This window comes from Prionailurus viverrinus, chromosome F1 (genome assembly GCF_022837055.1).
Source record: "Prionailurus viverrinus isolate Anna chromosome F1, UM_Priviv_1.0, whole genome shotgun sequence".
Classification (NCBI taxonomy): domain Eukaryota; kingdom Metazoa; phylum Chordata; class Mammalia; order Carnivora; family Felidae; genus Prionailurus; species Prionailurus viverrinus.
In genome coordinates, this window is record NC_062577.1 from 37,338,444 (window position 1) to 37,353,887 (window position 15,444).

Genomic DNA, 15,444 nt, shown 5'->3' on the forward strand with positions numbered 1-15,444 from the left:
ACATGTAATTAAGTAAGTTTAATTCATTTCTTCCTCCATAATTTCTGCAATGTGTCCATGTACGGTGGGGTTGGAATAGGATAGTTAGTTCATATTTTCAGTTGTAAATGTGACCACAATTGAAAATAAGAATACAGGTGCCTACAACATTTCATGTTTTTCAACGAATTCCTACTTAGGATGATCAAAAAGCAGAAAATGATATGGCAATGAAACGGGCAGCTTTGTTGGAGAAGCGACTACGGAGGGAGAAGGAGACTCAGCTTCGGAAGCAGCAGCTGGAAGCGGAAATGGAGCATAAGAAAGAAGAGACAAGGTAATAGACAACTGAATTAATGCTGATTTCTGGTGCTTTCTTTTCCCAGAGTATTGGTTGCTTGTACATTTTTATCCTCAGTTTGAGGCATTTCAAAGTAAAGTTCTCCAGAAACGTTGGTTTTAGATAACTTCACTGGTTTTTACACACACATATTTTTTTAAAGCAGTCATTTACTAATGGTAGGTTTATGTATATTTTAACATTCTAAATTATCTCAAGCATATTTTAACCAAACCATTTTTTCCCAAGGTGCTGAAATATAATAATTCTCCCTTCTCACACCACATACTCTCCAGTGTCTGGTTTCTTTAGTATGCAGAATAAGAAATTTAACCATTTGGTTTCTTAGGCGTAAAACTGAGGAAGAGCGCCAGAAGAAGGAAGACGAGAGAGCACGCAGGGAATTTATCAGACAAGAATATATGAGGCGAAAACAACTGAAGCTGATGGAAGACATGGATACAGTAATTAAACCCCGTCCTCAAATAGCAAAACAAAAAAAACAGCGTCCCAAATCTATTCACAGAGACCATATCGAATCTCCCAAAACACCAATAAAAGGTCCTCCAGGTAACACAGCTTACCATGAAGAGTCTGTTCATAAAAAAAACACCAGCCTGCTCTGTCATACTAACTCAACTGTGCCTTGGTATGCTAAATTGGATCCGTTATTTGAGATGATGCATGCTCCTTATTTGGAAAACCAAAATGAGCAAAGCAAATGAGCACATTAATGACTTGATGTGTTATGTGTGCATGCATATATTCAATAGAACACATGTGAATGCTGAAACATGCAATTTAAATACTAACCTAGTAGGGAACTCTGCCCTCAGATATAATCTCTCTGAATTATTAACTACCCTCTCTATACTCGTACATTTAAGGATAAACATTGTGTGCATGGAAATGTGTAGAAACACACTGGTATAATAAGGAATATAAAAACAAGAGTTCATGAGTCCCTCCTTTAAGACAGAAATGGTCAAACGTCCAAATCTATAATTTTTGGAACTTAGAGAATATGTCTTTTCTTAAAATTTAACATGCATAGACATTTAAAAAAATTTGCATTAAAACTAAACACTGTGGAGAATTTTAGAGTATTCCCATAGTGATTCTAAAACTGAGGGAAAATAACATAACATTGACTGTTTAAAGAGACCTCTTTTGTTAACTTTTTTCTTATGATTAAAGTATCAATGTACATTACCACTTTCCTTGTGGAATAAATCCTAATAACAGTTAGTTTTACTGTTATTTCTTAAAAGCTAATTTTATTTATTGCTAATTTTATTTTTTAATGTTTATTTATTTATTTTGAGAGAGAGTGCATGTGCACATAAGCAGGAGGGTTGGGCAGAGAGAGAATCCCAGGCAGGCTCCACATGGTCAGCTCAGAGCCCAAGGCAGGGCTCCATCTCACAAACCGTGAGATCACGACCTGAGCTGAAATCAAGAGTCAGATGCTTAACTGACTGAGCTACCCAGGCGCCCCAGTTCATTGCTAATTTTAATTGTGTGTGTGCTAATTTAATATAAATTGTGTATATATGCATGCAAGCATATTATGTGTTTAGATTAAAAGAAAAAAAAACTATAGAAGCTCAATTTTCATATGCTGGTGTTCTCTAATGAACAGACTCTTTTCTAGCTGCTCCTTTTAAATTTCTAATTTTGTTTTTATTCAGGATCACGAATTTATCGTGTTTTTTCAGTCTCTAGCCTTTCTTTGGCATCACTGAACACAGGTGATAACGAGAGTGTGCATTCAGGCAAGAGGACACCAAGGTAAATCCATAATGTGAACATTTTTCATAGAAAGAATATGTTCCCCACAGTTATGTTATATTTTATAATGAATGAATCATAGCACAAATTTTTATAGTTTTGCCGACTGGGACTATTTGTGTTTCCGTTAAAAGAAATTTACATATAAAGAGGTCTATTCATATTTGACTGTTTTTTATCTTTTAGAATTTTAGTTCCTGACATTGATAAGGTACTTTTTATAAACTGTAAAACATTGACAGTAATTGCTGATATGGTTGTGATAAAATCAGTGTGCAGAAATAGTACATGTTTTATGTCAGTGCCAGCCTCTCTAGTTTATTTCCCATGCAATATAGTTTTTTCCCCTTAGAATATTTCCGAAGTAGGTTGCCTGACTTAGGAAAGATCTCTTTCGTATTACTGTCTCTGTCAGATATAGATTAGAAACTAAAGGTCATATCTTACTACGTTATACTATAATACCCATATATAAAGAGAGTGTTTGTAGTGACAGGCATCACCGTTGAGTTTTAATCTTTGCATTACCATCCTAAGCCAGTAACTGCCAATTTTCATATGGAAAACACTCATCCTTTCCGTCAGCAAGGACTTATGGAGTGCCTGCTGTGTCCAGACACTTGGATGTATAGCTATGAGTAAGACAGTTACAGCATCTTTTGACTTGTAAGCTTCCAGGGTGATTTGGGTTGGCACTGTCATATATACCCTTCTGGCCCCCAAATGTTCTTCTTTTGTTTGAGACATAAAAAATATTTTATTTACCATTTAGATCCGAGTCTGTAGAAGGCTTCTTGTCTCCAAGTCGTTGTGGCAGTCGAAATGGGGAAAAGGACTGGGAAAATGCATCAACAACTTCTTCAGTGGCTTCTGGAACAGAATACACGGGTTAGTGTCTATCCATTTTTAGAGAGACATTTTAACACAGTCATGAGAATAAATACAGGCTATACTACCGTTTCATGGGCTCATCTCTTGGTCTAGACATGGGAAAGTATGATCAAGAACACTGAGTGCAGATGGTCCCTTACAGGGAGTTCAGTTTCAATGATACAGTTGCACTTAGGGAGGTAGTGACTTGTCCCAGATGAATTGAGATCAATTTCTAAACAAAATTAGCAATAACATTTACACCTCATCCGTCTACTTCTTTAAAATGCTGGCCATTTCTGTGTTGTGGTTTGGGTCTGAAGAAGTTTGAGAGAGGTTCTATTCAGCAATACATAGGTCCTAAGTACCAAGAAAAGGCTAGAATCCACAAAGGCCTCTCTAACATCGGGATTTCAGGTATCTAGAGTTGTGCATCTTTAAAACATGTTAAGGGGGGGTGGGGCACCTGGCTGGCTCAGTCGGTAGAGCATGTGACTCTTGAACTAGGGGTTGTGAGTTTGAGCCCCAAGTTGGGCCTAGAGCCTACTAAAAACAAAAAGTATTAAGGGGCTCTAAAAGATAAGAAGAATGCATTGGATCCAGGAGATCATCCAGCCTCACATATCTCTATCAGGTCCTCTTCCAGCCTTTGTTTGGGTAGGCGTTATTGAAGCAAAAGCAAGTTGAAGAACAGAATGTAGGTAAGATGCTTTTAAAAGTGCAGCAGGAGGGAAAACAAGAAGAAATGTGAACAGCCGTTGAGATCTGAAGTGTTAAAGGCACAGAAGGACATGCAGGGGTGGAGCAGGGGGCAGTGGAGAGTGCCTCCATCTGCTGGTGACCCACTGGAAATGGAAGCCCCATGAAGGTCTAAGGAGGCTAGAACTTGCCAACTTTCCATGTGTACTTCACTCTGTTACTTTCCCCCTCCCTATTCAGTGGCTTTTAATAGCCTCCTCCCGTGGCCTTTAATGCTTGGAATTGGACAGTATTTCTGTGGTTTTCCCCTCTGCTTCTATGTTAGGTTCACTTAACAATCATGTTTACCAGGTTTGCTGTTCCAAACTTAGAGCTACAGAGTAGCAGCGATGTGCCCGACCAGCTCCTGCTGTAGGGCTAAACTGTTAAATTTTCAGGAATTATGCAAACTGTAAAACCATTGGCAGCTTGATATTAGCCATGGTAGGAGTAATTTATATCCCAGAAATAGGTAAATGCTAATTTCCCCCCCCCCAAAAAACTGGTTTCTCAGCTCACTACTGAGCGTAAGGCACAGTCCCTGCCTTCCAGGATAGAGTTTAGTTAGTATGAAGCGAGGAGACTTCATAGTAGAAAGTTCCCTTCATAGTAGGAATGTTCCAGGAAAATGGCAAAAAGTGCTTCTGTGCTTTCCAGACCAAGGAGTATCATTGGTTAAAGAAAGCAAATGCTTAAAAAACTAATATATGTAGAAGAAGAAAAAGATGTAGCTTTTTCTTGTCTTTTTAAAAGGTATATTTGTTCATGGATCCATTCTGCTTGAAGTTCACCAGTAACCTTATCAGATCTGAGAAAGGTGACGCAGACAGTGTGACAATCCTAGCGATGTCTAATTTGCAGCACTACTCTCCCAGAGCAGCTTTGGGAATATCCTCAAGATACATCCCTGTGTGGATAAGACTTTTCTAATGGAGTATACAGCCGGTCAGGAGAGGCCTTCAAACACAGAATTTGACTTCTTGTTATAGTGTTTCCTCAGTATAGAAACAATTATATCATTTAAACATCGTAGTATTTCTCACTTAGGTATGGTATTTTTATTTTGCTTCTAAATTCTTACTACAGGACCAAAGCTCTACAAAGAACCCAGTGCAAAATCCAATAAGCACATAATACAAAATGCTTTAGCTCATTGCTGTTTGGCTGGAAAAGTAAATGAAGGTCAGAAGAAAAAAATACTGGAGGTAAGCATGTTTGCATAAAAATTAAATTTGGCAACAACTGTAAAATTGTAATTAAGAATCTTTCCTATCAATCCAAGAGAAAATGCTCTTCATCCCCTGCTGGGATTTCTACAGCATATAAAAGATCTGTAACTACGTTTTAATTTTAGATTGAATTAGTTCACTTTTCTAGAAGACTGCAGGCTTCATTAAGATTGGGATGGACTTGGATGATAATGTAAAATTATAAATTCTTTTTTTTGTCCAGTCACTCATTCATGTTTTGTAAGTGTAAATAACATAATTTTCCTTTTTTAAAATGAGGCTGTATTGCAAAGGAGATCATCAGTGCCTGGTTTGTTAATGCTTGTTTGACTAAGATCAAGATTTGGCAGCTATTTCTACACCAGGGGTACCTGGGTGGCTGTCGGTTAAGCATCTGACTCTTGATATCAGCTCAGGTCACGAGCTCATGGGTCATAAGTTCAAGCCCCGCATCAGACTCCGCACAGACAGTGCAGAGCCTGCTCAGGATTCTCGCTTGCTCTGCCTCAAAATAAACAAACAAACAAAAAGTTTCCTACATGATAATATTCACAGAAAGCCAACCGAACCTCAATAGTAATGTGTTCACATACATTTTTAATTAGAATGTAGTTTGCTCTTATAATATATATTTTATCTTGCCTATTCAGAATTAGTTATATAAATTTTATACAGCAAAATGTTTAAGAGTTTTTATTGTTGTTTTGTTTTGTTTCATTCTAAAGGAAATGGAGAAGTCAGATGCCAACAACTTTCTAATCTTGTTCCGGGATTCAGGCTGCCAATTCAGGTCTTTGTATACTTACTGCCCAGAAACTGAAGAAATTAATAAACTGACTGGGATAGGCCCTAAATCCATCACTAAAAAAATGATTGAGGGACTTTACAAATATAATTCTGACAGGAAACAGTTTAGCCACATACCTGCTAAAACTTTATCTGCCAGTGTCGATGCCATTACCATTCATAGTCATCTATGGCAGACCAAGAGACCAGTAACACCCAAAAAACTCCTACCCACTAAAGCATAGGACTTGGGAAATATCTGCTTCAGAACATTTACGGTAAATTTGCACTTCATCTTTCCTGCCTATAGAGAATCTTTCTAATTGCCAACAAGACTTTTATTAATTGAAACTGAACACTAAGCTCTGTTGTCATGAACAACTGGAATGTAAACCACAGTATTTTGGAGCGCAGAAGGTGCTGACGTAGGTGGTAAGTCCAAGTCCAGGTGATGAAGGACACGTTTTGAGTCACAAATGGAGATTTGTGTCATCGGGTTTACCTGCTTGATATTAGACACACTGAAGCACTGAATTCTCACGGACACTAGTTGGACTTAGGGTTGAGATGTGGCTAAGATTACAAACTGTATGTTTTATTTGTTCCTTTTTTTTTTTTAACCTTTTAATGTACATGCTTGTCTTCAGATAGTTGATTTTGCTTTTTTTTTCTCTCCTGGAGGTTTATTCTAAGACACCTTTGTATTTTGTTTCATGTGGAGACCATGAGCGTAGGAAATGCGCCTTCAGAGGTAACTTGCACCTTTCTTACAATGCTAAGAGAAACACTAGTGTTTAGTTTCACAGTAACCCTCATGTTTTAATGGTGTTAGAGCATTTGCAAAAATTATTCTAAGTATTTACAATTCTGTATTTATTATTCACTCAAGTATTAACATTTCTCTGTTAAATAAGAGGAGGTTTTGTCAAGAGCTGCTAGTAGGTTCGCTTTAAACCACATGAGCTTAACCAAGAATGTGTATAAGAAATTGCTGATTAAATCAGTGCTGTTTTTACACCACTTCTGGCCAACTCAGAATAATTTAGATCGTTCTTTTAACAAAAAAGGCTTTCTATCTCTTTTAAAGTAAGTCACTTTATAAGCTGGCAGAAATGACACTTTGAGAGTAGTCTTTCAATCTGAAGATGGAGGGCCTCTGTCACAAGTTCTCGAGAGGTCTTTCCCTTATATTTATAACTGACATAAAAATTATATTTAGGATTTTTAAACATGTACAAAGGGCTACATTTTAATTTTAAAATAGCTTCACATTATTTTACTTATATTGAGTTTTTCTTTTTTTATTCTCTTCAAGTGGAACAGCCTAAAGTACACACTTGAAATCTTCTCTTCATGATCTTTGTTCCTTTAACAATGTATATCAGAGGGTTAGTTGGGGAAAAACTTCATTCTCAGGAAAAGACTTGAATGATCATGTGACCCTGTTATGTTTCAGTGTTGTGATAACTGTGTAAACGTAGAGGGGAGAGACAGTATTGTATCATAAATGAGATGCGGGGTTTGTTTTCTTTTGTGGGAAGTAGAGACTAAAATATATACATTTCTCTAATCGAGGTGTTTAGAGAAATAACTAATATCTCATATGATGTATTTACTTATTTTAAGAGAGAATAGGAATGAGATGTCCCTGAACTGTACTTTTCTATTATTATAAGGCCTTTAGGCATCAGTGCATCTGGGTTATCAACATTTTCTCAAACGCTGTCAATATTTTACTGTAATTTATGTTCTTATATTTATGTATATTTGTTAAAACTGTAAAGAAAATTTCAGATTTTTTTCCAATACCTGTGCAAGATATATGTGTAGCTCAAAACTATTTGTGATCTACTGTTTGCATGTAAGAGACCAGGATATGTAACTCTTATATTTTAAGTGTATACATATTGTGTATATAATATATGAATATTAAGAATGGGGAATTGCACATTTTACCTTTCAGACAACAGTTTCTATCACAGAAGGAAATGATTGTCAGATACATGTTTAGATTAAGACTAGTTTAAAAAATAGTAAATCTAATCAAAATATGGTAAATAATAGTCAAAAGGAGAATAAGCACTTTACATTACTAAATTTGTTCTTTTCAATCAGATTTCCCTTATCAAATCCATCTTCTTTGTGATATTACCTGGCCATTAAATTTTAAAAAATTGGATGCAAGACAGTGGAGGGACTGTTTAAAACTAAGTAGGATCACCCTTTCTTAAATTTATGTGTGTTCAGCAATGAATGTCCATAATGTCTAAAGGTAGAATGTGAACATTGCTACAAAAGTTCATTGCTCTCAGTATAATATTTTACTTTATTAATACAGAAGGAATATGGATATATTTCTTTAAGTCTGCAGATTTTTTTTTATTATGGTGCAGCTTTTTAAAAAAATTATGTTTTAAAAACTATACAAAGGAAAATTATGCCATTTCATAAAGTCTGGAGATTTCCATCAACCTTGTTGAAACACACTGGTGCTTTCATCATTAGAGGTCAAATTACTATGACGATTATTCAGTTAGGTTTTGCCAAACACTTGTCATGGTTTCCAGTGCAGCCTGTCAAATTCTGCTATTTGACACAGCTTTGGAAAGCTTTTCATTCCTCTTGACTTTTCAGTTTTGTTTTAGAATGACTGTTACAGTTTTTATTTGGCTGTTTAAAGCCAAATTCAGCTTTTTAATTATGGTTTCATGGACACTGTTGGGCAATGTACGGCGTATGGTGTGCTTACCTGTCCACTCTAGAGCATTGCTTACAGGTTTTTTTAAGATGCTGTGCTGTAAGATACTGTCCTATTTGCTATTTCCTGGTACAGTGTAGTTTTTCCCCTTTCATTTGAATAAAAAGCATGGCACCAAATGACTCCTTTTCTGTTTCCTGAATAAACTGTGTTTTTTTTCCCCTAATGTTTGAACTTGGGTGAACTCATCGTATGGTTTATCTCTTAACCTATGTTTAAATGTAACAGTTTGAAGAGGCAACTTTTAATGATATTAGGCATTATCTGAATACTGACTTAGGCAGTGTTAAAAAGTCTATAACTTTCTGTGCTAGTGGTGTATAAATGCTTCTGTTCATCTTACGTTAATTCTGTCCATGTGAAATCACTTTCCTTTGGTGAATCATTAAATTGTACCACAGTTAACACTGTACCTTTGAAATTGAATGGCTGATGAACTCACCGTAGCCAAAACAGTTCCTGATTTACTCTGTAAGTTTCACTTTGATTTTGAGGATTCTGTTCATTCAGACCGGAGCAATTAAAAAAAAAAAAGACCTGATAACAAAACGACAAAATCTTCATTAATAATTATATACCTGAAGAAATATCTGCCATTGCTACACAGAAGCATGGCTCTCTACCTTTGATCCTTTGACAGGGTACTCAAAGCTCAGAACAGAGCTGTGCTTCCACAATACTTTCTAATGTAATTTTCAGAAATAAAAATACTTAACCATAAGACTCAGGCAGTATTGGAGGACATAGAAACCAAGGTGCCTTAGAACCCACACATAATTTAAGAGGGTGCTCCACGATCTAGCTACTCGATAGTTCCTAACTAGGCAGAGGAAAATGTTCTGCAGTGCAGAGGAGCGTTTTTATTTTGTAACCTGTCCACACAGAGGTAATAAAGAATAACATCCAGTGAAAGAAACGTAGTTGTGATACTCTGACATAAGAGTCAGGCATTGAAAAGCACACGTATAAAATGAGTGTGAAGTTCTGTCATCCCTCGGAAGTGTATAAATGCTTAAAATACAAATCTGTATCTCGTTAAAGGACAGTTTTGCTTTCAAAAGAAGCAAATGAAAACTTCCGAGTCCTTTTGGGGAGGGGGCGGTGTGTGTGTCTGGGCTGGGGCATCCCAGCTGCTCTCCCCGTGAGGCCATCTAGCCTCTAGCTTCGGTCGTGTGCTTCTGGCCTGTGTGGTGTGCGGGCCCGCGATTACCTCGGGATTCCAAGTCCAGACGCTCAGACAGCAAGAATTAGTCTGTGCTTCTGTCCCATGTCACTGTGGTGTTTGCACCTAAACTCCTCTATCCACAGTGGCTTATATTTATGTCAGAAAAAGGAAAAAAAAAAATGACTTCTTTCACTTTCCATTGAAGAAGATACAAGCAAACAAGTTGACAAAAAAATGTTTTAAGACCCACTAAGGCTTTTTTTTTTAACCATGTTAAGCAAAGTCACCACGGTACTTAAAAGCACTGATGTATTTTTTTCTGTTTAACCTCAATCCGTTATTTTAGGTGGCTGTTCCTTTCTTCAGTAGCCTCTGTTGGCATCAGAAGCATCACAGGGCTCAACGACACACAGGATGGCATGTGTCGTTTGCTGTGCCACAGTTTACGATTATATTCAGCTGCAGTGATTCCTGACTCCACCCAGTTATTCATACTTTACGGTTTGCATGTTTACATGAGAAAGGAAGTGCGGCTCTCAAGCCTGAAGTAAATCGAAACTCTTCACGTTAATACTGCTTTAGGATTTAAAGTTTCTTATTATTTACTTACTTCTTTTGCTTTCTGTGAAGAGCCATTAACATCTCTATTTCACAGATGAGGTTGATGAGGCTTAAAAGGTCAGGAACTAGCAGGGACCCAGAGCTAGGAGGTGGCAGCATCACAGCTGGAGCCTAAATTCGATTTCACGTCCCCTTCACTGTGCCACACACTGCACGTTTTCCACTGCTGTAATAAAACTACTTAGAAGTCTAGGAGCGCCTGGGTGGCTCCGTCGGTTAAGCGTCCGACTTCGGCTCAGGTCATGATCTCGCGGTTCGTGGGTTTGAGCCCCGCGTCGGGCTCTGTGCTGACACTCAGAGCCTGGAGCCTGTTTCGGATTCTGTGTCTCCCTCTCTCTCTGCCCCTCCCCCCGCTCGTGCTCACTCGCTCACTCTCTCAAAAATAAGTAAACGTTAAAAAATTTCTAAGAAAAAAATACTTAAAAGCGTGACAGTTGGACTGGTCACTAACGTATTTACCATTGAAGGAAAACTGAGAACTCGCCTAATAACTGTAACCAGCATCCACACAACAGCAGCCAATACCAGACTAGTGTTCCTGTGCTCTCAAACATCTCTTCTAAGGACAGAAGAATGGAGAAATTACAGGTGTGGTGGAAATAAATGAATGCTGCCAGCAGGCTGATCAGATGTATCCAGAAAACCGTAATTAGGTGCAAGAGACCGGGTCCCAAAGACACGGGGGCTCCTCCATCAAGGAGCCCGCTGTCTGGGGGCGGATGCGGTTAGACCTTTACAAACATCTGATAAACTCTATGCGCTAATAGAGTGTGGACCCAAAGTAAAGGGCAGGTAAACCAGTAAGATGCCACATCCTAGTGTTCTTTTGACTTGAGTTTTGAATTGCAGAGACCTCGGTTCTGGCAGCTGAGCTTTAGAGGCCTACTTTATGATCATCATTGCTTGACAAAACTGATTGTCAACTGCATCCTCTTTACTTCCTTAGCCAGAGGCACCTGTGTTGCACTGTTTTCGCTCCTCTGTTGTCCCCTCCCACCGGACACAGAAAGGCTGGCTGTGCAGTCCCCTCAGAGGGCTGACCTTGAACACTTGAGAGAACCACGGACACATCTGCACGTGAGGCAGTTCATGCTTAGCTTCTTTATCCTTACAGTCGGTGCCTAAACACAACAGGTGTTCCGAAGTTATTTGTCAAATGAATAAATGAAAGAAGGCTGCCTTGTACTGTCTGGGTCAACTTCAAAATCACGCCCAAAATTTAGTTTGATTTCTGCTAGGCCCCCACGAATTTCCTGCTATAGATACTCCTGCCCTAAAAATGGAAATTTGACGTTGACTTCCCTGCTCCGACTCCCTGTGGTTCACACATACCATTTCAGGGGACCCAAGTGCAGCTTGAAAATTCAAACCACTGGTGGCTGTGACAGCGACGTTCCGATTCCCTACTTTCTCTCTTAGCTCCTCGTACTCTGCCCCTGCCCGAGTTACGGCTCAGTTCTCCTCCGTGCCCTGCTCGTCCTCCTAGTCTCCGTCCAAGAAGGCCGCCAGTACCAGCTCCACTGACCCCTCGGCCCGCAATCTGCATTTCCAGCCCCGAAAGCGGCCTGTGGCCCCACTCGTGCATCCAACTTCCATCTTGGCCTTTCACCTGGAAATGCCATTGTCTTCAACCTCAAAAAACTGGAATCAACCTCCTAGTAAAACCGACTCCTTCCTGGCGCACATGTAGCCACCATGGCCGGAACCTTTCACGTTTTCTCTTACTCCTTCCTCTTTCCCACAGGGAAGGCGCCTTATGCCCGGACAACCACCAAATCCCATCAGTCTTCACACTTTTAAACTGTTCCTCATTTTCACTGCCACTGTCTTGCATCCAGGCACTTCAACTTTGCAAGAGCGTCCAAGTAGTCCTTCCCTAGTTCTGTTGCCACCCGCCCCAAACAGTCCCGCCAACCAGTACTCAATTTTCCTCAAACACTGCTTTCACTCTGTCATCCCCACCGGTCAACAACTCCCACAGGGCCTTATGATCACAGTATAGAACTCAGACTCCTGAGAGCAGCATTTAAAGCCCTCACAGGCTTGCCCCAACTTGGCTTTTCAGCGACATCAGAACATCTCATAGACACCCCAAGAGGCACACTAAAACTCAGAAAAAATTGACGTTTCAAGGTAACTCATCAAAGTAATCACGAGAAGTATCATGATGGGGGTGAGAGAGGAGGGGGCTGGGGTGTTGTGAACTGTAACCCTTTGGCACTTGGGACTACTAACAGTCTCACTTGCCATGTTGTAAGTGCTTCTTCCTATACACACACCTCTTCTTCAGAGAGGCTGACCTGCTCTGACCTTGATAGAAGGCAGGATATCACAGTCAGCCTCACGTCAAAGATATGTATAGTTCATTTTCTCGGGTAGTGTGTGAGCTGCTTGAGAGGAAGCATCATGTCAAAATCTTGGTATCCATAATGCTGCCTGAGAGACAGACAGTCCTTGGGGCGCCTGGGTGGCTCAGTTGATGAAGCGGCCGACTCTTATTTCGGCTCAGGTCATGGTCTGGCAGTTGCTGGGTTGGAGCCCTGCATTGGGCTCTGTGCTGCCACTGTGGAGCCTGCTTGGGATTCTCTCTCTCTCTCTCTCTCTCTCTCGCTCTCTCGCTCTCTCGCTCTCTCTCTCTCTCGCTCTCTCTCTCTCTCATTTCTCACAAATAAATTTTAAAAAATTAAAAAAAAGAAAGAAGGTGCTTGCCCCGTGGTAGGAAGGGGCTGTTTACAGTCAGTCTGAATTGAAGGTGACCTTAGAAACTGGTTTCCCTGGTCAGTGGTGGAATCACAGCACTGGGGTGGGGCATCCCTATCCACGCACAGGGAACACTGCTGAATTCCTGCTGCGAATGACTGGAAATGCACACTAACTTTCCCACTCCAACTTTCTGTGAAGTCACTGAAAAGTTAATGGCAAGTCCCAGTTTAGAAGCTTCTGTGGGCAGAATCATTGCAAAGAGAAAATGTTACTTCCTTTCCAAACAAATTCTGGGTCCATTTTTATATTGAGGGACTTCCCTGCTGCTGGTCTTTTAAGTTTCTGATGGGTTGGTTTTTTTGCCTTGAACCTTTGAGCTGTGGAAACCTGCGAGGGAGGGCAGATAGATGGGAGCCTTACTTTCCTTGAAAGCCACACTCATCCCCTCACCCTCCACTTCCACCCTAACTCCTCCCCCAGGCCTCCTAAGGACCAACAATGAAGTCTGGGGGATATCAGGCCGGGGGACCATTACACAGCTGTGGGCCACAAGGCTTTCACACTGAGTCACCCCTCAGCAGCGTGGGCTGGAACCCAAACACTCATGTCTAACTCAGACGCTGTCCTTTCCCGGCCACCCCAGATTTAGTATCTGAAAGTTTCGGAAAGAAACATCTGAAACATTCTGTGTGGCCTCCGGCATCCAGGGTGGGGTCCCTTCCCTGGTGTGTGCCCGCCATCCCTCAGGTGGTTAGGCTGCAGGGCAGGGGCAAGGACTGTCCTTGCCTTTTTTAATCTACTACCCCCGCCTGACATACGCGCACGCGCGCGCGCGCGCGCGCGCACACACACACACACACACACACACACACACACACACCTCCTGTGGGGCTCAAGGGGATGTGGTCTATGGGAAACCTCATCTTGGCAACCAGTCAGGAACAGTGAGTAAAACAGAGGACTCCCCATTCCCAATTCAATAACTCAGCAAGAGAGGGCGTGGACGCCCAAGGAAACATGGCTTTCAAGGTCGCCCTCCCACTCAGCACGCGGAGTCGTCAGCGTTAACCTCCCTGTCGGCCACAGCTGCGCTGGCGTAATGCCATCTGTCTGCGCTTTGGTCCTGTTAGCAGTTTGTCTGCAGCATTCTGTCACTGTGAAATTCACCATCGGTGACGCCAGGCCCAGGGAGCTCTGGTTGTCTAAGGCTTGAAGACCCCCCTCCCCCGCCATGGGGATTATCTCCTGGATTCCCAGCGCAATCCCAAAATTATTTGCTGATCACCCACTGTGTGCAAAGAAAACATCATGTCCTGGAGGGAAGGAGAAGCGGCGTGAGGAGGCGAGTCTGGCATCAAGACAGGTGAACACAAGGGCGGTCTTCCGTGACGCGGCGCAGGCTGGAACACAGTGTGCTGGGGGTGCAGGTGCAGAGCCCATAGGGAGGGGAGGGCCTCTACCGGATCCCCCACTCGGGGACAGGGCCTTCATTCCGCTGGGGCTAGTATGACCTTCACGACACCCAGTCAGGTACACAGAATCCCACCCATTTGAAGATGTAGAAACTGGAGCCCAAGATCGCCCCGCTGTCACGTTATGAAGTGATGCAGAAGCCAGACTCATGCCGCTAATAATCTGACCTGTTCTGTTTGCTCACTGACCACAAGCAGACACAATGACACATAAGATACGTATTTAATAAGTTTGACATCACAACACAGCAGGGTTTAAAACAATATTTTTAATTCAACAGTGTTGGGAAAATTGGACAGAAATCTAAAAAAAAAAATTACACTTTAGGTAGATTAAAAAAGATGCTAGAGGATTATTTTTAACAAGAATACAGGGGCGCCTGGGTGGCGCAGTCGGTTAAGCGTCCGACTTCAGCCAGGTCACGATCTCGCGGTCCGTGAGTTCGAGCCCCGCATCAGGCTCTGGGCTGATGGCTCGGAGCCTGGAGCCTGTTTCCGATTCTGTGTCTCCCTCTCTCTCTGCTCCTCCCCCGTTCATGCTCTGTCTCTCTCTGTCCCAAAAATAAATAAAAACATTGAAAAAAAAATTTTTTTTTTAAAAAAGAATTGAATGTTTTCAGATCAAAGAAAAAGTAACATTCTAAATTCTGAAGTTGCTAAGAGCAACACATTTGACCTTATGAAAATGTAAAACCAAAAAAAAAAGAAAAACAGCTAAGAAAAAAGTCTGGAAAAATATTGGAATTAAATGGGATAATACTTGGGGCGCCTGGGTGGCTCAGTCGGTTAAGTGTCCGACATCAGCTCAGGTCATGATCTCACAGTCTGTGAGTTTGAGCCCCATGTCGGGCTCTGTGCTGTCAGCTCAGAGCCTAGAGCCTGCTTCAGATTCTGTGTCTCCCTCTCTCTCTGCCCCTCCCTCACTTGTGCTCTCTCTCTCTCTCTCAAAAATAAATAAACATTATTGAGAACACAAGCTGGTGCAGCCACTC

At 41.1% G+C, this 15,444-nt stretch overlaps 1 protein-coding gene across 8 annotated transcripts in view; it reads left to right on the top strand.

The window, feature by feature from the left end:
- CAMSAP2 (calmodulin regulated spectrin associated protein family member 2) overlaps window positions 1–8,610 on the top strand; it is a 113,123-nt gene extending 104,513 nt beyond the window's left edge. For 5 of the 8 annotated variants that reach the window (XM_047840038.1, XM_047840039.1, XM_047840042.1 and 2 more), the window contains 6 exons: window positions 180–316; window positions 669–889; window positions 2,011–2,110; window positions 2,883–2,998; window positions 4,805–4,923; window positions 5,673–8,610. In XM_047840038.1, coding sequence (XP_047695994.1) covers window positions 180–316; window positions 669–889; window positions 2,011–2,110; window positions 2,883–2,998; window positions 4,805–4,923; window positions 5,673–5,978 — 999 coding nt within the window. In that variant the 3' untranslated portion in view covers window positions 5,979–8,610. The remainder of the gene's footprint in view (window positions 1–179; window positions 317–668; window positions 890–2,010; window positions 2,111–2,882; window positions 2,999–4,804; window positions 4,924–5,672) is intronic. The other 3 variants (XM_047840040.1, XM_047840041.1, XM_047840044.1) reach the window with 1 other exon arrangement.
- Window positions 8,611–15,444: the final 6,834 nt, after the last annotated feature.